This window comes from Erpetoichthys calabaricus, chromosome 1 (genome assembly GCF_900747795.2).
Source record: "Erpetoichthys calabaricus chromosome 1, fErpCal1.3, whole genome shotgun sequence".
Lineage (NCBI taxonomy): Eukaryota > Metazoa > Chordata > Cladistia > Polypteriformes > Polypteridae > Erpetoichthys > Erpetoichthys calabaricus.
This window is the reverse complement of record NC_041394.2, coordinates 53,182,958-53,207,312: the sequence shown is the minus strand read 5'-3', so window position 1 is coordinate 53,207,312 and position 24,355 is coordinate 53,182,958. Positions and strand designations below refer to the sequence as shown.

General features: G+C 38.2%; 1 protein-coding gene across 1 annotated transcript in view; it reads left to right on the top strand.

Moving 5' to 3' along the window:
• The window catches only part of LOC114650083 (phytanoyl-CoA hydroxylase-interacting protein), a 40,267-nt gene that overhangs the window by 12,254 nt on the left and 3,658 nt on the right, over nucleotides 1–24,355 (top strand). Inside the window, exons 3-4 of the mRNA XM_028799526.2 lie at nucleotides 9,234–9,408; nucleotides 10,611–10,728. Coding sequence (XP_028655359.1) covers nucleotides 9,234–9,408; nucleotides 10,611–10,728 — 293 coding nt within the window. The remainder of the gene's footprint in view (nucleotides 1–9,233; nucleotides 9,409–10,610; nucleotides 10,729–24,355) is intronic.

Here is a 24,355-nt window from a genome sequence, read left to right as displayed (position 1 = left end):
CCACGAGCCTCATAATCCGAAAGCACTACCAGTACAAAACTGTGAGAAAATCTAAGAATTGACATGAAGAGTGTAAATTGGGGTTTCTCTGCCCCAGTCCTGAGGAGCCATTGTGGTGGGTGCTTTTCATTCCTATCAACGTATTAACTGTAAGTCACTTTTATCTCTCTGACTCTTATCTCTCTGACTCTTAGATGTGAATGAGTCCCCAGAATAAAGAGCGGAGCAGCAAAGCACAGGCTGATTCAGAATTGCGGGAATGGAGGAAGCCTGACCTCATGTTAGAGAATAGCAATGCAATTAAGTTAACAGAAGACAAGTCAGAAAATGTTACAAGGCATGACATTAGCTGCATTTTGCAACACCCAAGGTCTACTCACATAAGAGAACCCGAGTGTAGCCATGTAACAGGTGACACCTCAGCACCACACTAGTTCAGATGGAGTGAAACCAGTGTGAGGTTTTTTATGTTGGCTGGAGTGCCAATTCTGAGTGCCCCAGGATTTTCCCTCCAGGTTGGAGGGCCTACATGCAGGGCTGGATGAAGATTAACGTCATACCCAGGACAGATCAATTACAGGTTAAGGGCCTTGCTCAAGGGCCCAATGAAGTAGCCACTTTTGTTGTTTACAGGATTTGAACCGGCAACCTTCCAATTGCCAGTGCAAAGCCCTAGCCTCAGTGCCACCACTCCGCCAATCACACAAGCGATATGTGAAAATTAAGCAATACCCAGCCAACCTGGATTAAGACCCCCACAGACCACTGGCTGACATAGTTTGTCGACAGGTGATCATACTAATAACAATGTAGTGTGCAGACACCTGGTAGTTTCATGATGTGCGTTATTTCACATGAGCAGTTGGGAGTGTAGAGTAGCGAAAAGGCTCTGTTCCACCACAGGCCCCTGGACACACACCCAGAATGCCCTCACAGTAGATTCAGCCATGATAATAGGCCCTTAGATGTCCAGAACTTAATACTGCACAGTATACTGAATGGATCAGCTTGTGTCTACCTGGTGTTGAGAAGCGTGGATAAGCCATTGAACCCCATTCATGATGGGGGCCGGGTTTTCCAGTTGTACTCCAAGGAATTCCAATAAACTCACACCGAATAAGTCCCTGCACTTTGCACAAACTGTCTGTGACTATTACCAATTGAATGGTTTAGTGAGGTCCTCGGATCATTCCTGTTGTGGTCTGTCACGGCCTCTGGCAAAGTGCCTTGAAGACAAACAAACTTGACTATACAGGAAATAAAAGTTGCAACAAGGTCTCCATAGCTGAAACAGTATTAGGTTCATTTTCCAAGCCACAATGGATAAGAATGGAGGACTGGCATGTCTGCTGCAATTCATCGTCCTCTGAGCTGGCATCCCACCAGAACTAGCCCCATTCTTCCATTACATTCCTGAAAATAATGAGAATTGACTGCTATTAGATGTGTTGTTAGAGAATATAAAATACATGTCTTCTAAAGGCAATTCACAATGTAATGTAGTCAAAAACAGAGCCCAAAGAAACAGCAGTTTCCTTCTAAGATGGAGGCCAAGTTAAAAAAAAAATGTCTCCATTCAATACATTTTTTCTGGAGTGTTTATTATTACATTTAAAGTTTTATGAACTAAGTAAAGGTCATTATTACTTTTTTGTTTTACCACAAAAACATTTTGTGTTTTCCATAGTTACTGCCATTTTGTGTAAGTGTTATCAGGGTAAAATCACTCAGTTTGCGGGGTGTAGTTCCAGATGTCACACTGTGTGATGTTACTGGTGAGGAGCTTTAAATAACTGGTGCTGCATGCCTGATGTATCTGAGATTGTGGAGATTGAAATTTAATTTTGTTGGTGTTTCTGAGTTATTTCCAAGTTTACATTCTTTGTTTCTTGTCTTTGCCATTTGATTCATGGATTTTCTTTTATTGACTTTTGTTGTGTTTACAGCTCTGATCTTCTCATTCACCTAATAAATAACCTCGACTTGACCAGCGGCAAGTGATGAAAAAAATGCTGATGTCCTATTGCTAGTTGTTCGTTGTTTATTGTGGTGCATCTAAAGCTCAATGTAATTCATATTTCTTAAAAAAATATTTTTGAAAGAAGTACCTGATGGAGAATTACAATTTATGTTGAAATCTCAAGCTATAACTATTGGTTGCAATAGTGTTGACCATGATGTGTAGCAGGTCATTGTGGCGCTTTGCCAGGAAATCATATTGTCAGTAGAATATTAAATTATTATAATCTGCTGATAATGCAGCTGTGAGGTTGTCTTAGGACTTCATTTATACGTTCCCAGCATTCGCATCCTCTGAGTAGGTCCTCAGAAATTAACGCGACGCATGCGCGAGTTGCAGTACCAGCAAAAAGTCGGGGGGCACAGTGTGCTAAAAGTTGGAATGTGACGTCAGAGCCTCTGGTTACTATGTACATGTGACAGAAAGCAGCTTTGCGGATCCTGCGAGATCGGTGTACGCACTTCGAAATTTGATGAATGGTTCAAAGTGGTGAAGCAAAATGCTGACATACAGATGCATTCGTGGTGCTTTTATATTCAAGCATTGCATATTCCCGATCGTAATGACACGATACATTTTATAAGTCTCACATACCGTCTTCTGTGCCGTCTTTTTTTCTAGGGCTTCCTCCGGTACTGACAGCAGTGGCAAACAGCTATAGATCGCCACACTGAGCACATTAAATGTATGATATTCCAACTCTATGAACATTTATAATCCTTCGATTTATACTTGATATCACTTTCATGATGAAACGCATTGAAGTATGTATGTTACATTTTACAGATAAATCGGTAATTTCGTTTAAATAATGAATACTGTTAATAATTACACACATGGGAGTGACACGGTGGCGGAGCGTTAGCGCTGCTGTCTCGCAGGGAGTCACGTCACTGATATTCCCTGCCTGGAGTTTACATGTTTTCCTGCTGGGTTTCCACACTGTGCTCCGGTTTCCTTCCAAAAATATGCAGATTAGGTTACACTAAAATGACGCCAGTGTGTATGTGTGTGCTTGTATTCACATTGCGATGAGCTAATGCCTCGTCCAGGGATTGTTTCAGCCTTGTGCCCAAAGCTATGGACAAATCCCTAGACTAATGGATTTAATTATTAAACATCCTTTTCAGAGATATTGCGGTAAGGTGTCTTTGGAATTTAATGGATGTTCCAGGCAATTCACAACACAGAGAAGCCGAACCTGTTCTCACCGTGATATCTTGCACTGCCACCTGCTGGATTCCTCCAGATTTATGTAAAGTACGCACGCAAGTATAAACAGTACAACACTTATGTAGCAGGAGCGTCCGTTGCAGCATGTGTCGTGTGAAGTATAAATCCGGCCTTAAGTGTATCTTAAGTATATGGCACATTTGATCACTGTACGCTTAACAGCTCACTGAGCCATGTTAATGGAGGTGCTTTCATCTTCCATGTTAAGTGACTTTTTTGTTTTTTGGCTTGCAGGCTTGCATTTTTTATTTTTATGGTTACGGAGATCATTTACCGTTTTTTAAAAATATAAATGCTATGGAAAGGAATATAAGCAACTGGTAAGTTTGCAGATGATACCAAGCTAGTTATCCATTGAATTATTACAGAGGGGCTTGGGCAGCATACAGGCCTGGAAGAAATTTAATGTAAGTAAACTTTGAAGCACTTCTTATGAGAAGGTCCTGGGAGTCACAGAGGACTCATCACTATTGACAGTACATTCAGACAGTGTCCAGAAGCCGTTAAGAAGGCTAACAGAATTTTATGTTACATAGTGCCCCTATGTGTAGAGTACAAGTCACAGGCGGTTCTGCTCAAGCTTTATGATGCACTGGTGAGGCCTCATCTGGAGTACTGTGTGAAGTTTTGGACTCCAAGCAACAAAAAGGATATAAAAGCATGAGAATAGTCAAAAGAAGAGTGATCAGACTGATTCTTAGATTGCAAGTATGAGTTATAAGGAAAGATTAAAGGAGTTGAACCTTCTCAGTTTAACACTTTGAATGTGAAATACAAGTTAACTTGTATGTCTTTGAGCCTGTCAAGATGCAACATACGAGATAACTCATATCTCAGTATACAGCCATGATAGGTGCAGTAGCTTGCTGGTGATCTGTGCTGCAGCATTTAAATTACCAACTACAGTGCTGTCATCTAATGGAAAGCCACAGATTTTTTTTTTTGTTGGCAACAGCTTGTGGAAAATAGTATTATAAATAGACAGTCTGTAGTTGTGTTCTCGTCAAAAGGTGTAAAACTGTTGATGTTATATTACCTTACCACAAAAGAGGAGAATGTTCAAACTCTACACACACGTGGACTGCGCCAGAACTCTGACTCATTAGGAGCAGCTATTGGGTGTGGAATGAGGAAAATGTACAAGTTAAAATTTACTTTCAAAGTAAATTTGAAATAGCAAATTAATCAGTAATTGAGATTGTACAGAATGTTCTTCTGTTGCAGAATAAATGAATTCAAAAATTTGCCAATGTTTTGGCACCTTTTCAATTTTCAACAATTTGTAAAGAGCATTCTGTTTAAAGTATCTCATTGAAGATGTAGCTGAAAAATAAATGTACCAGACTGGTCCACTGAGAGCCAAGTTGCCTTATAGAGGACCTCCAGCGCACCTGGGAGTAATTACAGGTAATACTGATGGGACCTGAATAAGAGGAGCCACCTCACTCCATTGAGAGGCCAGAGTCGGGAGGAAGAACACAAAGCCAGTGGAGGAGTAGAGGCAGATGGACTGGCAACAAGAAGGGACTGTGTATTGTTGTGTTGTGGTGTTCGTGTTTTGTGCACTCTAAAAACTGTAAATAAACCCCGGTGTTGTGTTGAACCTGTGTCCTGCCTGTGTGTGTCTGGGTTAGGGTGGCTGTACGGCCCCTGGTGGCTTCACAGGACAGATGGACAGACAGACATAACAACAACATTTGTTGCTTTTTGCATTTTATTCTAACATACTTAAAAAATTCTTGATCATAGATAACCCAGAGTTTTCTACATGTACAGTGGCACAAATAATCCTGTTTTGTAAATCCTTTTTTTTTTCATTTTCTAAGAAATAACAGAACTCTCTCCTGAGATTTACTTCTGACATTTCCTGGTGTCATACAATTCTTAAAGAGTTTCCTAGCATAGAGTTGAATATGTGGGAATATTTTTGTGTTTGTAAGAATTTCTGATAAATGTTTTGAAATCAATTCAACTTTTTTCTGTCTGGCATCTCGTGACTTATTAATATGAGAAAATCCCAATATATGAAATATCATTTGACTCATCTTGATCTCTAGTTATGGAAGACATCAAGCTTTTAGTGGTTGACCTGCTAGACCCAAAAAAACTTATTCTTGGACCATATTTTCTTCAGAAAATAACATCTTAATGATAAAAACTAAACCAATAAGTGTTTTCAGAAAAAATGATCAGAAACACTTGATGCATGCCACATTAACTGACCCCAGGAGTCAACCCCTTAATGAAATATGTGGGGTCAAAGTTAGTCCTTTCCACAAAAATTTTAAAAATTTGGAATCAGTAATACAAACATATGGAGGATAGTTTAATGTTATTTCTATGTTCCTGATTCTGCATATAGTTATATTTTTGATATTTGATTCTTCACCCATTCTCCTAGCCTAGGATGGCTTACACTAATTCACACTTTTTGAATATTGTACAGCACTCATCACGCTGACTGCTGTAAAATATTTTAAATTGTTACTAACTGCAATATTCACTCATCAAGGATATAACAATAAAGAGAGGCTATTGTGGAACATTCAGATAAAGTTGGAGAAAGGGACCCTTATTGATCTGTAACATTAATATAGGAGTAAAGGTTATTGTCACACTTCTCAAAAGAAGACTAACATTTAGGTAATGTTGAGCCTTCCTCAGGTGTGTGTCCAACAACAAGCAACGAAGTAAGAATATTGTGACTGCCTGCCAACTGACTGACATGGAATGTTCAAATGAGACGGTCCACAAATTAAATATTATATGGTATTGATAGTGTACAGTAAGTACTGACAGTCATAGAAAATAATTATATGTCTATATTAATTCTAAACAATACAATCCACTAGTTATATATTTTAGAACAGTAGTTCTCAAACTCAATCCTGGGGACCCACTGTGGCTGCAAGTTTTTGTTCCATCCAGATTCACAATCGGTGATAATAACTGATTTCATTTAATTAGGTGGTCTTTTTTTACTCTTCTCTCATTCTGTATTCAGAAAAACACAACAGTATGGTTTTTACATTTATAAGACATTTAGAAATATTTGTATTGTTTTCTAAAGCTATAAATGCTTAACTCTCTTTCGTTGTTTTCCTGTTATTTTCTCCTTTTCCTCTGTAGTTTTCTCCCTTCATTTAACCCTGATAGTGACAATTAAAAACCAACAGAGCAGACACCCAGAATGATGAAAGCAGCAACGACTTCAAGTATCAGACTTGTTAATTAGTAAAGAATCAATTTAATAACCAGAACACCTGGAAAAGTAGAATGAAAATTAGCTACACTCCATAAGTTCAATATTCTGGAACATTCTTTAGCAGAGGCCTGCTGTAAAGTAATTTAACAGTCCTAAACATGACTGGCAACCTCTCTAGGGCCTTTTCCTGTCTTGCACTCATTGTTGCTGGGATAAACTTCAGCCCTGCGTGACTCTCACATGGATTACATGGTTTTGAAAATGTTATGTTGTTGTGTGTACTGAATATTCTAAAATGTTCAGTGCAGTAATCCATTAGTTAAACATTACACAGTTCATGAAATGGCTAATATGAATTAGTGTGAAATACAAATTTGCAGCTGGTAGTTATAATTTTCTTGAGAACAATGTCTAATTAATGGGAAATACTGTAAATTACATCAGAAACTCCATGGTAATGCTATGCTTAACTTATACTAAATGTGTCACGAACACATTTATATGAAGTTATACTTTTGTTTACTTAATATGTTTTCTTTGCTCTTTATTCTCATACATAAAGTACAACATAACTTATAAGCTCTTGTAACTTTTGCTAACACACGTGCGTTTGGGAGGTAATTCCAACGTGAGTCAAGGGTTGGCGCTGTGGCATAATGCCTCTCCTCTCCTTTCTCAAACACACTGATTACCAGCAATGGGAAGGTAAATGACATCTCTTTCAGGTTCCGCATGCCTTTAGGGTCCTTGCATGCCACTTAACTGGCTCCACCGTTATCTTACCTTCAGTCTAGCTGTAGACTTGTGTCAGTGAAGACATTTCTTAAATTGCACATTCACATGGTGTTTGTTATTTGCTTTCAGTTATATGGCTTTGTTTGCCTTTTCATTCAACAAGCCAAAATGGACCATTTTGCTAGTAGTTTCCAGCAAACAAAAAGTTCAGCAGAGCAAATTCTGACATTACAATTGGCAAGCAGTGTGAACCAACAAGCAAATAAGTACACCAACTTTTATCAAATAACATGGTGTTTTCTATAAAGTAAATTAAGAAATAATTATTTCAAAATATTTCAAAGAGAAAAGGACCTAGCTATGATAAATGTAGACTCTCAAATAGCATAGATACTGAATGTTTTATAGTAACGCATTCTAGAATATTCCAGCAGTGATCTTATGTTGACTACTTAGAATACACCTAGAGCTTAATACCTACCATTATCTAATGGATCCTTCTATCTACCTATTCTCAAGTTTGTATGTTTTAGTTTTGGAGGCCTATGAGCTAGATAACTGTAGGAAATTAAATTCCTGGGCATTATGTACAGCAGTAGCCTGTGGTTGATACATACTGTAACTTGTCAGGATATTCCCGAATATTAGTGCATGTTCACTTCTACAATATCCTAGAATATTCTCACACAGAGAACAATAGATACAAGGCAAAAGTGACCAACTAATGTAGTAAATCATAGTACTTTGTGGACTTTCACATTTCAACATGTTTTTTTGAAAGAAATAGGTGGAAAGTGGATAAACAATCTAGGCTGAATTGAATGGCCCATTCCCATCAGACATTTTCTTATGTTCTTATTTGGGTTATCTTGATGGTTATGTCTTAGAACATTTTACAATCAATGATTTCCTAGACTTAGGAGTATTCTGTGATGTCCAATAAATGAGCTGTCTTTTAGAAAATTACGTTTCTGGGGTAAGCTGAGAGACAGCACAAATATTTATTATTTGGCAATAAATACTTCTGTCAGACAGACTACTGCTAAACTTTTGTAAATATTTTAGACAAATCTTTGACTGAACATTGAATATTCTGATAACTGGAATACTCAGTAAAATGTAATTTCTGTGCCAAGAGGCCTCAAGAGATACAGATACTGGAAAATCTAGAATATCATATGAGAGCTTACACAAGAACAGTCATATGATCTCCTGTATGCGCACACATGAAAGCTAGCACATATTAATTGTTCTAGAATACTTTAAGAGCTAGTACATATTCTATTCTAAAGTGTTCTAAATTAGAGTGTGTACTGAATATTCAGATCATCCCCTGTTTGAAGATGTCCATCCTACACATGCATACCGCTGTGTTTTAATTAGACGCTAGCCTACATGCTACTCGTTGAATGCTCAAAGACATCCCACATAGACAATATTACATAATGTTTTAATTCAGAGCATTTTCAATGAGGCCTATTGTCGTATGTGTTATTCTGCAGATTTGATATTTATTTTAATTCTATAACAGCTAAACAAATGTCATACTTCAGAATGGAATTGACAGCCCACATGTGAACTATTCCAGAAGTCGTAGACCCCATGGAGCACTGACTCATCTTAAATTTTTTATTCACAAAGTGTTTTTGTTCACATAAGAATAACATTTTAAAAATTAACATTAACATTGAAAAAAATGCAGTTTGTTTTTTCACACCCACATGAATTCATGAGTCACACTGTGATATGAAAAACCTTTCACTAGTGACCAATGATCAAGACACTGTCATGAAGTGACAGGTTACCATGTATGCAGTACTGTATTTACTGTCAAAGAAAGAAAGAGTGAATGCATGAATGAATTTTGGGGTACATTCAAATTACAGATTACCTAATATTCCTGTTTTTATTTGTTATTTTTAAAGAAAACATTAAACAGACAACCTGTCTTTAATGTGTCAAATTATTAAACAAGTAGAAATTATTGGTGTATATCACGTTTGCTGATCTTCTAACTGCTTCTGTCCTTCTATCATGTAGGATGTCCCCACAAAACTAGTAGCCAAAGCTGTTCCTCTGCCTATGATGGTTCGTGGCCACTGGTTTTTGAGTCCTCGTACAGAATACAGTGTGTCTGTCCAAACGGCGGTCAAGCAGCCTGATGGGGAGTATTTGGTGTCAGACTGGAGTGAAGTGGTGGAGTTCTGCACTGGAGGTAAAAACAAAAGAAGACACCGGCTCTGACATGTCAGATTCATTGTTAATGAGTTATTAGTGTTGTGACACCCAAATGAACTAATTGCCCAGATTAATTTTGTGCAGTACAAAATGGTTCCATTTGAAAAAGGGTCTGACATCTCTTTGTAGCTGCAGAATTGAAGAACTGTTTCTCAACCCACATATTGAAGGAACTGAAAGAGATGACATATTTAGATACATAACTTCCACTCTGCTGTTTTATTACTCAATATATGGAATTTTGACATGGGGGAAAAAGTCTTCCTCCATATATCTGTCTATAACTAAACCTGTAAATACTCTAAATCTCTGATGGACATAGTTATAAACTCAATTTTATCAGTTTAATTATACAAATGTTCTGAGAATATCAGGAAAAGCCTACATTTTGTTATACCAACCATGCCAGCAGTTAAATATTGCAGGCCTTATTCACCCATCTAATCTTGCTTGTGGACCTGCATTGATGACCATATCTATACATTGCTTTACTGATGACAAGGTCTTTAAATTACTTGCTGATAGTTTAATCCTGGCATTGAACTGGGATTGCCTGGCCATGTCCATAACATACATCTGACTACCTAACCCCACTAATTGAGCCCAATTACTGATGTTGGCTTGGACTCCTGCATCTTCCCTACTCTTTCTGTAAGTGGCTTTTATTCAACACTAATCTTCTCTGATGTTTATTCCCCTGAATTGCATTTCTTTGGAGTGGATTTGCCATGTTGGTATGTGGTCAATAATCTCTATTCAATAAATAAGACAAACCAGCCTCTGACTAAATACTATACTGGTATATCAATGGGCTTACAGTTATCTAGTAGATCTGTACTTCAGGTTGCTTCTGTAAATGACTATTTAGAGGACTGATCCTGCCATGTATCTTTTTATATGTTCAGTATGATCAGCAATGTACACCTGACTGACTTTTCTTGATGAACTGCTTTGCTGTTTTTTCAACTTCTTTTTGACAGTTGAAAGTGGTCAGCCCACCACAAAGATCTCCTCCTTCAATGTTAATCAAAATGAGTCTAAGGACGATCAGACAACAGGGATCCTCACTTGATTCTAACCTAGATCTTTTTTGAACCCAGTGCCTAAATGGCTTCAGCCAGGGTGTTTTTTAAGAAAGGTAATAATGTCTACCTCTCTGTCCTTCTCTCACTCTTGCAGACTACACCATGATCCACCTGCTGCAGCTACAGCAGAAGGCAGAATCTGTCGCTGGCCGAATGCTAAACTTTTCTGTCTTCTACCGAAACCAGCATCAGGAGTACTTTGAATACATGAGGTATGGAAAGCAAAGTCAACAAGACCAACAGGAGCTCACAAAATATTGTGTAAATCTAACAGATGAAAGAAGTACCAGAGAGTGCTACTCTTGAACTCATTAGAGATGGATTCAAAGCGGTAAAATTTATGGCCACTAAATCACCAAAACAACTACACACACTTGTGTGGGACTCCAGGATGGCAGACACATAAAAGTGAATTGAGGCCAATGTGCCTCAATACCCAGCGAGTGTCAGGGCAGCTAGTGCCTAAGGGGTGGTCCTGGCAGGCTTCTTATTCCAGAAGACCTACAGCACGGGCCCACACAACTCAGCTTCGGTTTTTATTTTCACCAGTCTTTAAGAAAGGTTGATCCTTATCTTTAACTTATTAGTGATGTCCATTGTCCTGTTTCTGCAATTTGGAACTTAGAATTAACCAAACGCCTGAAGATGGTCCACATGGATTACCTCTTGGTGACAATAAAGATTTGGCTCCTATTTAAAGCCAGTGGTTTGTAGGCTTGCAGGATTACTGGAGTCACACTGAATACTTTTTAAGGGTTACAAGCATAAAGTAGATCTTTCCAAATTTGTTTAAACAAATAATACAACAGGAAAATCCAAAAGGCAAAATATGGTTGACCATCCACCTTTTAACATACCACTTTATTGCAGTATAGGTTCATGGGGACCAGAGCCCATCTCAGCAGTATATCCAGTGCAAGTAAACCACTAAAATCATATAAAACAAAATTCATAAAAACAGCCTAAGCCTACTAAATGCATTCATTGATTATATGAACACACTTCTTGTACAGGGTAATGTGGGACTGGAAACTGTCCCCATAGCATTACGTAGAAAACAGAAACCATTCCGGTTTGAGATGCCAGTTCATGACAGGGCACTCGCAGGCACCATGCTAATTTAGAGTTGCCAATAAACCTAAACTGTGTGTTTCTGGGATAAGACCACAGTAGATGGGGAATAACCTAGAATGGTTAGGCTAAGGCTTAATCTGAACCTGGAACTCTGGAGCTGTGAAGCAACACCAACCACATCTCCATCATACAGCCCAGTTTGGTGAACTATTCTAAACAAACTTGTTAGCTTATGTATTGATTATTAGGGGGTCATCAAGAGTGAACAAACAAGAAAAGCTAGCACATGTTCTATCAGTTTAGCATGAATATAATGCTAGTTTCTTACTCACTAAACAACCAATCAGTGTCACATTGATTCTGGATTTTTCATACTAGATAGAAAGTAACATCACCTTCACATTTATTTTTATTATATTAATATTTTGGATTAAACTGTAAAGGAGAGGTAAATAAGAAAGAAAGAAAGAAAGAAAGAAAGAAAGAAAGAAAGAAAGAAAGAAAGAAAGAAAGAAAGAAAGAAAGAAAGAAAGAAAGAAAGAAAGAAAGAAAGAAAGAAAGAACTGGTTTAATAATATAAATAACTTCATATGTCTTCTCAGGGTGAGTCAGACAAGCATTTGTAAAATACACTACATGTACACATATTTAGTCATTCAGTATTTTTAATGTGAACTCTTATGCTGTAACAATACATTTCCAAAGACAAAATAAACTATTTTGTGTGGATATTTAACTGGTGAAGTAAAACACAAAAGTTAGTGCTCACATAAGTATTGAAACTTCCATGCTTCTGCGGTGGGTTGGCATCCTGCCTGGGATTTGTTCCTTCCTTGTGCCCTATGTTCGCTGGGATTGGCTCCAGCAGACCCAAGTGACCCTGTGCTAGGATATAGCAGGTTGGGTAATGACTGACTGACTGACTTCTGTGCTTAGGAAACTCCAGGTTTACACAAATGACAAATTTGTGTACAAATATATATGTATAATCACAGCCATGAAGACTCAAAGAGCCCACAGTAAATTCTGGAGTGCCAGATGGGCAAGCCTGTTTAATAACAAAAACTGAAAAGTTTTTGTTATTTGTCCCTGAAAGAAAAGTTGGCCAATCCAGCCTTTCATAATAACAAAAATCAGCCACAGCAATGAGTATAACTTTTAACAAAAATAAATTTGTCTGGTTCGGGTAGCTCAGGAGCTCCTTCCACTCTTGGGTATAAGGTCAGAGTGAGACAGGTACACCTCTTTTTATTGGGTTCACACTGGGAGGGGAAGAGCCTCCTTTGAGCTCCAGGGGCGGGGTCAGGTGTAGAGGTACTGTGGATGGAAGAGAGAAAATTGTTAGTGACAGTGCCTCCTCCTGGTCTTGGATGGAATCCCGTGCCTTAGTCAAGCCCTGAAGGTTTTCTCAAGGTGCATGTGTGACTATATATATACAGTAATCCCTCACTATATCGCGCTTTGACTTTCGTGGCTTCACTCTATCGCAGATTTTATATGTAAGCATATTTAAATATATATCGCGGATTTTTCGCTGCTTTGCGGGATTCTGCGGACAATGGGTCTTTTTACTTCTGATACATGCTTCCTCAGTTGGTTTGCCCAGTTGATTTCATACAAGGGACACTATTGGCTGAGAAGCTACCCAATCAAAGCACACAGTTAAGTTCCTGTGTGCTGACTGGCTCAGCGACGGAGCACAGAATTCAATTCTGCTGCGTTAACCAGGAAGTCTCGTCTCGCTCATTCAGCATCAACGTGCTCCTGCTACTGTTTCAGGGGCTGTGACCCAAGCAGCAACGATTTCCGAAAAGGTAAAAGTTTTGGATATGTTGAAGGAAGGGAACAGCTACACCGCTGCAGGACGCCATTACGGAATCAATGAGTCCACAATTCTTTTATTTAAAAAGGAGGAAAAGAATATAAGATCTATGGCCGCAGTGTCCTTTAACCAGGGCGCAAAACGAGTTGTAAGTGGATGTAATAAGGCGATAGTCCGGATAGAATCTGCTTTAGGGATCTGGATTGAAGACTGCCAGAAGAAGAACAACTGCGGTGCTACACAGTTGCCTGAAGAGGCTCCTTTAGAAGAGCTGTAACGCTCTCCTTTGTTCAATAAAGTTAAACTCATCGGTATCGGACAAGTCACCATGTCATTGTTGGTGAGTAACATAATTAATTTTCTACATACAGTACTTATTACATGTACATAGTTTAGTATCACTGCACACACATTTTACTGTACAGTATACAATTTTTCTTGCATTGTACGTATTTATTGCTGGTGGCCTGCCTGTCGTAATGACTGTAACATATGGCATATCGGAGACGCTCGATATCTTTAAAATAATATTTAGGTTTTACTGTATATAAACAGTGTGCTTACATACATAATTTCAATGAATCTTACCTAATATCTAAGAGAATACAAAGGGTTTATGCTGTATAATTGTGCGGGAAATGTTTATAAAAGTGTGGGTGAGTTTATAAGGGCTTAAAATATATAAAAATAACCATATGAACATATGGTTTTTACTTCGCGGATTTTCACCTTTCGTGGGGGGTTCTGAAACGCAACCCTCGCGATCGAGGAGGGATTACTGTATATATACAGTATGTATTGTAAAAGAAGCACAAACAGCAAGTTGAATGAGTTGGGGAGTCCGTCCCCGTATACTGTAAACCAGTTTGTTTTTCACAGACTTTTGAGTCAAGCATGAAAACTCAGTACAGACAGTTTCAGATGAAAATGGCGGACATTAAATGCTGTGGGGACGGAAATGGAATGGGAATGCTGGGAAAGGAACTGCTGAGGTAGATGGGATGTGGTGACGTCATCATTGGGGGACCAGAGGGAAGGAAGGAACCCAGAAGTGACTTGTTCTGCTTGCTAAGGTATGCAGGTGGATTCATGGCTGCGTTTTTTTGTCTTTCCTGTCGAAATAAAGAAAGAAAGGTTAGCACACTGTCATCGTCCCCCGCCTTGCGATTTCATAATACATATGTATGTATTTTGTATGACTTTTCTCTGTTTCAACATTGTGCTCAGTTTTGCATTTCATTTTTCAAAGTATATTTGTAATTTTTGTGCTGTGCGGTGCAGTGTGCTTATAAGTGAAAATGTGCATAATAAGAATGAACTGAAAATTGCAGCAATTGTGGCAACAATAAAATAACAGACAAACTACTTTCAGTAAAGAAGAAAAGGCAAGGCAAGGGCAGGGAGACGATCATTTGAGATGACAGATTAAAGCCCTTGTGTCGAATAATGAAATATTGGTTGAAACTGTTACACTCACGAGGCCACAGAGGATATAAACCACATCCTTTTCTCAGATGATGACACATATAAATTACCAACACTAGAGAGCTCCTTTAATTTCTTTAAGCCGATTGTCAAAAAGATAAATAGCTTTAGTCATTGTGATTTCTTTTATTTGAAAAACATACTCTGTAAAACCCAATAGATCAGACAGAAACTGTGAATATCAGCAGATGGCAAAAACAGGGGTTAGGTGATGCCTAAATATTAAATATCAGAGTTGTTCTAGCACTAACCATATGACGTTTTTAGGTAGACAGACTTCATAAACCTTGATTATGAAACATTGTTTCAGCTTTTATCCAGATCAAGTTAAGAACTCTTTACACTGAACCCTCTCTACTTTGCTCGTAACACAGAGCAGCTCTTTAATTCACCTCCTTCCATGGTCTGCTTGGCAACTCTGCTGCCTGTTTTCTTTGTAAACAGCCCTCCTCCAACAACTGTTTAAAAACAGATTGGGCAGCTTTTGTATCAATCATGTGATGCTATCTTTTAAGCCAGTGGTTCCCAAACCTTTTTAAAGCAAAGGTCCCCAAAAATGTAAACCACTAATATAAACCCTATGAGGCAAAGAAGAACATGATCTTGGATCTCTTTTACTGCTAACAATAGTCACATTATTTTGGATAATAGTGGACTTTTTAATTAAAACAATGCTTAGCAATGGATGACTATTGATGCACGAATGATCCAATGTTGTATGATATCTCTATACCAGGGGTTCACAACCTTTTTTTTCAACCTCCAAGACATGAAATTTGTTGATGTGCCAACTTTTTTTTGCTCTTATATACTGAGCTCTAACTAGGCACAACTAAAAGTGATATTTCTTTAACCCTCTGTTGATCAGTTAACCTAAGGGATTACAGGTAGTTTTTTGTGTAGATTTGTCTTTTTATTTTTTTTGCTGTATACCAAATGCTTTTTACATTTTTTTTTCTTAATATAAGAACAGTGGTGTAACATGATAAGGCATAAAAGCAGAAAGCCTGCTGTAAATTTACAAAAATTGTAAAATACAAAAGTTATTTCAATAATACATATAATAATTCAGACCAAAACAGATAGAGTTAATTCACATATTGTATAAAAAGGGAAAAGTCTCCTGTTTATTCTGGCATTTGCATTTTTGTAAGTGTCTGTTGTGTCTGTTTAAACTTTGTTTATAAGCTGCCTTCCAGTACTGTGCTCTTCACTTGTGGCTCCCTCTGTCCATAATGTGCCAGCTCGTGTGTTCTCCTTTCCCCAAGTTAAATTGGTGCTGACTATGTACTTTATATTCCAAATTGTGTGAAAAACATTGCAATGTCATTTCAGGCAAGTTTCTGCATATATATATTTTTACCTAATGGATATAACTGGAGTGGCCACACTTTTCAAATGTGTCTATTATTTTCTTCATCACAGGTAGCAAAACAATGCAAGTGATTATAACTGTGACATTTAGTTAGAGGTTATTTTCTAGTTGTCAGCAAAAGATAGAATGCAATTGACATTTGGGGAGCAATGCTCGGTAATGTCAATAATAGTGGTAGGAGAAGATTTGTTGAGATAAAAATTATATGCAGATGCTTTCAAATGCGAGTCGAATGAGAGAAGCTGCATTTCACACCTGGGTATCAAGGTCAATGGCATTGATCACAGCAGTAATAGAGGGTCACAGCAGTAATAGAGAGACAAAGAAAAATCTTGTCAATCACTTTTTCTGAACAGAATTTCAGAGTTACAATAACATGGACATTTGTAGTACAACAAATTAGGAAAAATCAAAGAAGGACAGAATCATGACATGCATACTGATGAAACAGTTAAATATTCAAAAACACAAAGCCAGTTGGCATTAGCCGTAGTGCTTCTAGTGTTAAGCAATAAATAACATTTCAATTATGTGGTTTATTACAAGACGTAAATACGTAGTGAGTGTCACCTATGATGAAGTGTTCCTATAAAATTCAAGATTTCTGCTACATTCCCTATCACAGACACGCTGTGTAGCCCTGAATAGGTCACTTGTCCGGCTGTTCAAAAAGCTGCAATAACCAGAATTACCCAACAGGGGCAGCCACTCGTTGTCAAACAATAGCATTCGCTGCCACCACCTTGGTTTATAAGTGGCTGGGTCTGGTTTTAGTATGAAAATTCATGAACTTTAAAATTCAAAATACTATAAACCCTTTTAAAATACACTTTTTAGGTTTATTAAATGATCCTGGACACCATTTATAATCAGGTTTCCCTCTAAAAAGAATACAAAGAAAGTACACAAATTGTTAATTACTAAATGAATCACAGAATAACTCAATTATAGCTCATTAATGTAAATCAACTATTTCAATTAAATCATCACTCCCTTGATCATTAATAAAGAAATTGACTTCATTTAAAGCCTCCCCTACCTATTAATTGAACCATCCTATAGCAATACTCATTGTACACAGCTCACTATCTCCACATACTGTAATTAAAACCAAACGTCCCTTCTCCATGGTGCCTTTAACCAGTGATCAGCTAAGTCTATCAGCTGAACTGATTTAAGACAATCAATCCCAGAGTCAGAGTTAAAAATGACTCAGTCCGCAAATCTCCAATTAGTCACCTGGAAGTCTCAACTTAATAAGATTCTTTTTTATTGTACATTATTTCTTTCAGGACCAGAGCCAAACAACAAGTCCTACATCCTTGGTGTCTGCAACAGCCACCTTAAATATTCTCCTTTTCACACAAGTCATCTGCAGCACAAATGCTTCAGTCACTCAGTCCATCACAGTCTCTAGCAACATGTACAGTATCAGCAAATTGATTACAATACTATGGAAACAACTGCATTTGTTTGCCATACTGAATAAAATGTAAGTTGAACAAGGTAAACACGAGGCCAGACTCTCTACAGACTTTGAGAAAACATGACAAGGAACACATTGCTTACTTTATATTGTTTATTTTGTAATAACTACACACAGAGAATAATAGAAAATAATATAGTATCCATCCATCCATCCATCCATTATCCAACCCGCTATATCCTAACTACAGGGTCACGGGAGTCTGCTGGAGCCAATCCCAGCTAAGACAGGGCGCAAGGCAGGAAACAAACCCTGGGCAGGGTGCCAGCCCACTGCAGAATAATATAGTACAATGTAACAAACATAACACAACATAACATAATGCACTCAGATCCACTCACTCCATTTTACGATTTCAGCAATCTGAACTTTCCCAGCACACCTTGCAAACTGAGACCTTATTTTTGAAATGTTGCCATTATTGTCTAAAATGTTGTATTATTGTCTATATTGTCTATAATAATGTTACAAGTTACACACATTCAGAGAGAGAAAGTAAATAAAAATCTTCTTCCACAATTAAAAAAAAACTAAATTAAAGAAATAAAAAAATCTAAGTATCAAATACAAAATTCAAAAAATGTAACCCCAAATTAGAATAGTAAATTCAAGAAAAAAAAATTACTAGGGCTGGGCAAGATAACGCGTTATTATCATGTTAACGAATTAACGGCAACAATTATTTTATTTCTAGTTAATGCAGCTTTTGTTATTTTTATTATTATTATTTTGAAAGCCTCTGTCTCCCTACCGATTGATAGAGATCAGTGATCTTCTTGTTACATTGCTTTTCGATACGCTTTTGCTAGAAGGAATGTTAGCTTTGTTGATTTGACCTCAATTCCCTGTGCGTGCATGAGTAGCGAAGAGCAAACAGCTTCTATAATGGCATATGGAGAGATACCATAGTGAATGCTCAAAGCAAAATAATCCATGGATGACTTTTTTCGTATTATCACTGAATCGGACTCTGATTTGTCGGACTCCGATTTTGATGCAAGTGACCTGGAGATGTAAATCGAAAACAAAAGTGAGGTACTGGCATCAGCTGATGAGTCCCCAGATGATCGTGGTGCTGATGCACCTATGGCAATTTTCGCCTGGGAGGACAGACACTTAGGATGACAGGAGGTATAAACCATATTGCCTCTCACTGCAACTGCCACCCGCGCACACCTGTCTCACAAAGACAGCCAGGCAGCCAGCCCACCATGCATTCCTGCTGGCCATCGATCCGCTGCTGCTGCAAACAGGCACCGACAGCGGGCACAACAGGCAGCAACAAATGTTTTATGTTGATTTATGTGTGAAACCATTGCTTTGTGTGCTTTTCAGAAAAGTGAGTTTTTTGATAAAAATATTAGCCCTCAAAAAGTTGCTACTGAACAGGGACTGTTTATGTTGCACCTTAATTAAAAAAAATGTTTCTGCTGGTATCTGTTCAGATAAAAAAGAAAACAGATTTAGAAATATTAACTTGCGGTTGCTCGGAAGGTGCCTGTTATAATATTGTGATTGTGGCTCTGGACTCTGAGGATAACTTGTTTTTCTATAACAAAGTAGATAAAACTTTAATGCCCTGGCAGTGGCAAAAAAGCTTTGGTCTTATATTTGATTTGATTACATTAATGTTTAAGTTGAGATTTACAAGAAATATTTTAACTGCTACTATGTAAAGGGAATGCTACTGTTAAAAAGCACCTTATTTGTTATGCACTACTTTTGAGTTCATTACTGAATTTTGCACATAACAATATGATTGTTGTGGTTGTCTGAAATTAATCGCAGACAATCATGCAATTAATCTAGAGTAAAAATTTTAATCGCTGCCCAGCACTAAAAATTACATAAAGCTAAGTTCCTCAATCCTAAAATACAAAATCCTAAAACAGAGTAAAATTAAGAAACAAAAGAACCAAAACCTAATTTTTGAAATATCATAAAGTTTTTAGCAAGAAAAAGGGAAGCAGAGAGAACTGCCAAGAATGAACGAGTGGCACTGTACAAATGTAGTGGCAAAAGAATATTAAATATGTCCCCAAGTTCTGCTCTAGTGTTGATTAACACTTTGGTACATGTTAACTTGTATGTGACTTAACCTGTCAAGATATGATGTACGAGATAACTTGTATCTCACTATACAGCCACTATACATTTTTGCTGCTGTGTCTCAGTTACCCACTACGGTGCTGCCATCTAGTGCATAGTTTCTTAACCCCTTCACCGCCCTCTGCCGGATATATCCGGCACCGTTGTTTTAATGCTAACGCCATACTGCCGGAATTATCCAGCACATTTGCCTGTGGTTATATGAATGCCTGGCAAGTAGTATAACTGACGGTTTGGCGTGGGTATTATTACTACGTTGTATTTCGACAAGTCTGTGGTTGTTTTGGCCGGTCATGTGACGTGATTCGCATGTAACAGCTGTGAATATGGCGAAACGTAAACTGACTTCAAGTGAGGCTTTGCAGGCGATTTTGGACAGTTCTGATCATGATTGTAGCAGTTCTGAAGAAGATTTTAGTGACAGTGATGAGCAGCAACGTGCGCTGCATGATAATGTGAATGAAGACGCATCAGATGACGGCGCTGAGTGGGTGTATCCCCAGCATCTCAGCTGGGCTGCTGCCCGTGGTGAACTACCTTTTCTGCATTCGTTTGAGGCAACATATGGCTTTATTGTTGATGTAAACAATTACACTGCTGAGCAGTTTTATGAGCTGTTTGTGTCACCTGATTTGATCAAACATTTTGTTCATCAGACAAATCTGTATGCAGCACAGTTTATTGAGAAAAATCCCAATTTACCTCCACATTCCCGTGTTCGTGCTTGGTTTGACACTGATGAAAACGAAATGAAAAAATTCATTGGGATTTTGATGTTGATGGGAATAATCAGAAAACCAGATATTGAGATGTACTGGTCTACAGATCCTATGTATGCAACACCTATTTTTGCAGCTGTCATGACACGTAACCGATTCTCTTTGCTGCTGAAATTCTTTCATTTGAATGACAACAGAAACGAGCCAGATAAGAAAGATCCAAACCGCGACCACTTGTTCAAGCTACGTCCTTTGATTGATCATTTATTTGAAGCATTTCAGTTGCCCTACATGCCAGGACCGTCAGTTGCAGTTGATGAAAGTTTATTGTCGTGGAAGGGCCGCTTACAGTTTCGACAGTATCTACCATTGAAAAGGGCACGGTTTGGTATCAAGATGTTTTGCTTAGCTGAGAATTCAGGTTACATTTATAGATTTCGTGTATACACTGGCAACTTGCACAACATTTAGTGGTCAATACTGCTTGAATAAATGTAAAAAATGTAAAAAAAATGTAAAAAAGTAAAAAAACGAAAATTGTTCAGATTTCGCCTGGCGTGGGGAATATTTAGGGAGTTGGCGGTTAAAGGGTTAAACTAGGGGTCACTGGTTTCCGGCATTTGGGTCGCACAAAGTCATGAATCACTGTTGTATTCAATGGGAAAGGGTTGCGTACAATTTACGAATTGTGTCACAATGGGTCACCAGTTACAGTAATCAGCATTGCTCCACTATGACTGGCACAGGTCACCCAACCTCCCGAGATTACCTATCAACATATATTCCTCAAGCACAAATTGAAGAGGTACTGATGAGGTCTTGGACTGGGTCTCAAAGACACTAAGAAGGGCTTGGGTTTTGAGGAAAACACGTTGAAGAAAAATTGATCTAGCCATAGAACTTTTTTGTTGGTGTCAACAACTTACAGAAAATAGTGTTATAGACAATCTGTAGTTATGCCATCACAAAAAGATATGAAGCTGCTGATGTTTTGAATCAACTAGATTTGCAGCATTATGAATATTTTCATGATGGTTACTGTCACTATCAGTTGGATGATGTGGATAGCCATCCCAAAGGCGTTTCATCATCATAAGGCATCCGACTTGTCATGACTGTCAGGATAGCACAACATGGATATTCAGCTGCCCACCACACTGAGCACGAACAGTCATCAGCTACTGAACCAAATGTGTTGTGTGCAAAAGGCGTGGACAGCACAAAAAAAAAAGTGAGTTATATTTGCATCACATGCGCTTCTAAGCCCACATTGTGCGTGGGGCTGTGCTTGTTAGGTCTGTTATTCAAATGGAGACTTTTAGTCAAGGTGCTGGTGAAAATAATGTAATTATGAGTCTCTTTACATTTTTGACAGTTTTATTATCAACAGTAACTGTTTCTGCTATGTTTCTTTACATTTTTATGAGTTTTAATAGAGTTGATTATTTGTCTTGTATGCTTAATTCTATACTGCAGCATCCTGGTAATAAATGGTAATGTGTTAAAGAGGCTCTTACCCCTTCTACATCAAATATAAATGATCACTTAACTACAACAAGAGGTCACTGTCTTGCCTTCTCTCACATAACACTCATGCCTAGAATTTTTTTATCAATATGTTTCTTACAGTCTACCCCTCATAACAATCCTATAGGCCTTTTTTATTTGAAGTCTCTGTGACGATGCGGGTCCTGCTCCACGCTCCCTCTTCCCTTATGAAACCAACTCCATCAGTAATATAACCGGACTAGCAAAACACCCGCGCTTCGCAGCGGAGAAGTAGTGTGTTAAAGAGGTTATGTAAACATATATATATACATATACATATATACATATATACATATATATACATATCTACATATACACATATCTACATATAGATATATATACATATACACATATATATATATACACATCCACATATATATACATATATATATATACACATATCAACATACATACACACACATATATACATATATACATATACACATACATACATACACATACATATATATATATACACACATACATACATACATACACACATATATATATATATATATATATATATATATATACACATACAGACACATATATATATACATATACATATTTACATATCTACATATATATATATATATATATACATATCTACATTTTTTAAATATAGTAGTAGTATTTCCTAGTCTAAGAACAACAAAACAAGTTCAGTGACTAAGTGCGTTGTAACATGGGCTGTGATTGTTACATGGGAGAGAGACGACAAATCACAGCTTCCCACTTTCTAATCGGGCCTGTGATTGGTGCTTTGACTGATGCCTAGATCCCACAGTATCTCCCCTTAGGAGAGGCGTTAGGCAAGTGTAATTGAATAGCGACGCTGCAAGTTTAGTTTCTTTTCAATAAAGTCAGGCGTTAGGCAAGTGTCATTGAATAGCGGCACTGCAATTTTAGTTTCTTTTCAATAAAGTCAGGCGTTAGGCAAGTGTCATTGAATAGCGGCACTGCAAGTTTAGTTTCTTTTCAATAAAGTCAGGCGTTAGGCAAGTGTCATTGAATAGCGGCGCTGCAAGTTTAGTTTCTTTTCAATAAAGTCAGGCGTTAGGCAAGTGTCATTGAATAGCGGCGCTGCAAGTTTAGTTTCTTTTCAATAAAGTCAGGCGTTAGGCAAGTGTCATTGAATAGCGGCGCGTCATTGAATAGCGGCGCTGCAAGTTTAGTTTCTTTTCAATAAAGTCAGGCGTTAGGCAAGTGTCATTGAATAGCGGCACTTGTGATGGACGACCGGCTATGGACTCCGGTCGCCACCCCCAGGCCACTAGGAGGAGCCTTCCGGACAGCAGGATGGTGCCCCGACTTCCAACAGGGCCTCATGGACTCTGTAGTTTATACACACAGCCCTGCTGGATACCTTGGGGGCCACCAGGAGTCGCTGTAGGGGGGCTAGTGGGCTCTTGCGTGCCATATAACCCGGGAGTGTGTCACAGTCACGTGACCAGAGGAAGCGACGTGCTCCCGGGATGAAGAAGAGGACTGTTTGCCCTGACCCGGAAGGAAACGGACTTGTGGGTTGTGCCAGGAACCACTTCCGGGTCAGGGGCTATAAAAGGACTATGGGAAGCCCAGAACACTGAGCTGAGCTGGGAGGTAGGGTGGCGACGTGTCTGGGCGAGGAGGATTGTTTGGTTAGAGAGAGAATTGTTATATGAGTAGTGTGGTGTGTGGAGTGCTTTGTGCACAGTATAATAATAAAAATAATAGTTATTATACTTTCACCTGGTCATCAGAGTGGTACCTGAGGGTTCAAGAGGTGGACAAAAGCCTTAACTGCTACACACTGCAAGTTTAGTTTCTTTTCAATAAAGTCAGGCATTAGGTAAGTGTCATTGAATAGCGGCACGTCATTGAATAGCGACGCTGCAAGTTTACTTTCTTTTCAATAAAGTCAGGTGTTAGGCAAGTGTCATTGAATAGCGGCACTGCAAGTTTAGTTTCTTTTCAATAAAGTCAGGCGCGCTTTGCAGCGGCGAAGTTCTGCTTTTAAATTTTTATTAAGAAGAAAAGAAAACCTTTTTAAACTGAGGGAAAATATACCAATAACAATTTGCTAAGGATCTGTTTTTTTTGTGAAGCTGTCTTTACACAGCTTCTCCGCTGTTTTATAAACAAACGCCATATAAGTCCGTCCTTTCTGCTTGCTTCGCGGTTCTCTAGTGGTTTATTGTTCGTCTATTACGATTGTTTTTATAAACAATGCCATATAAGG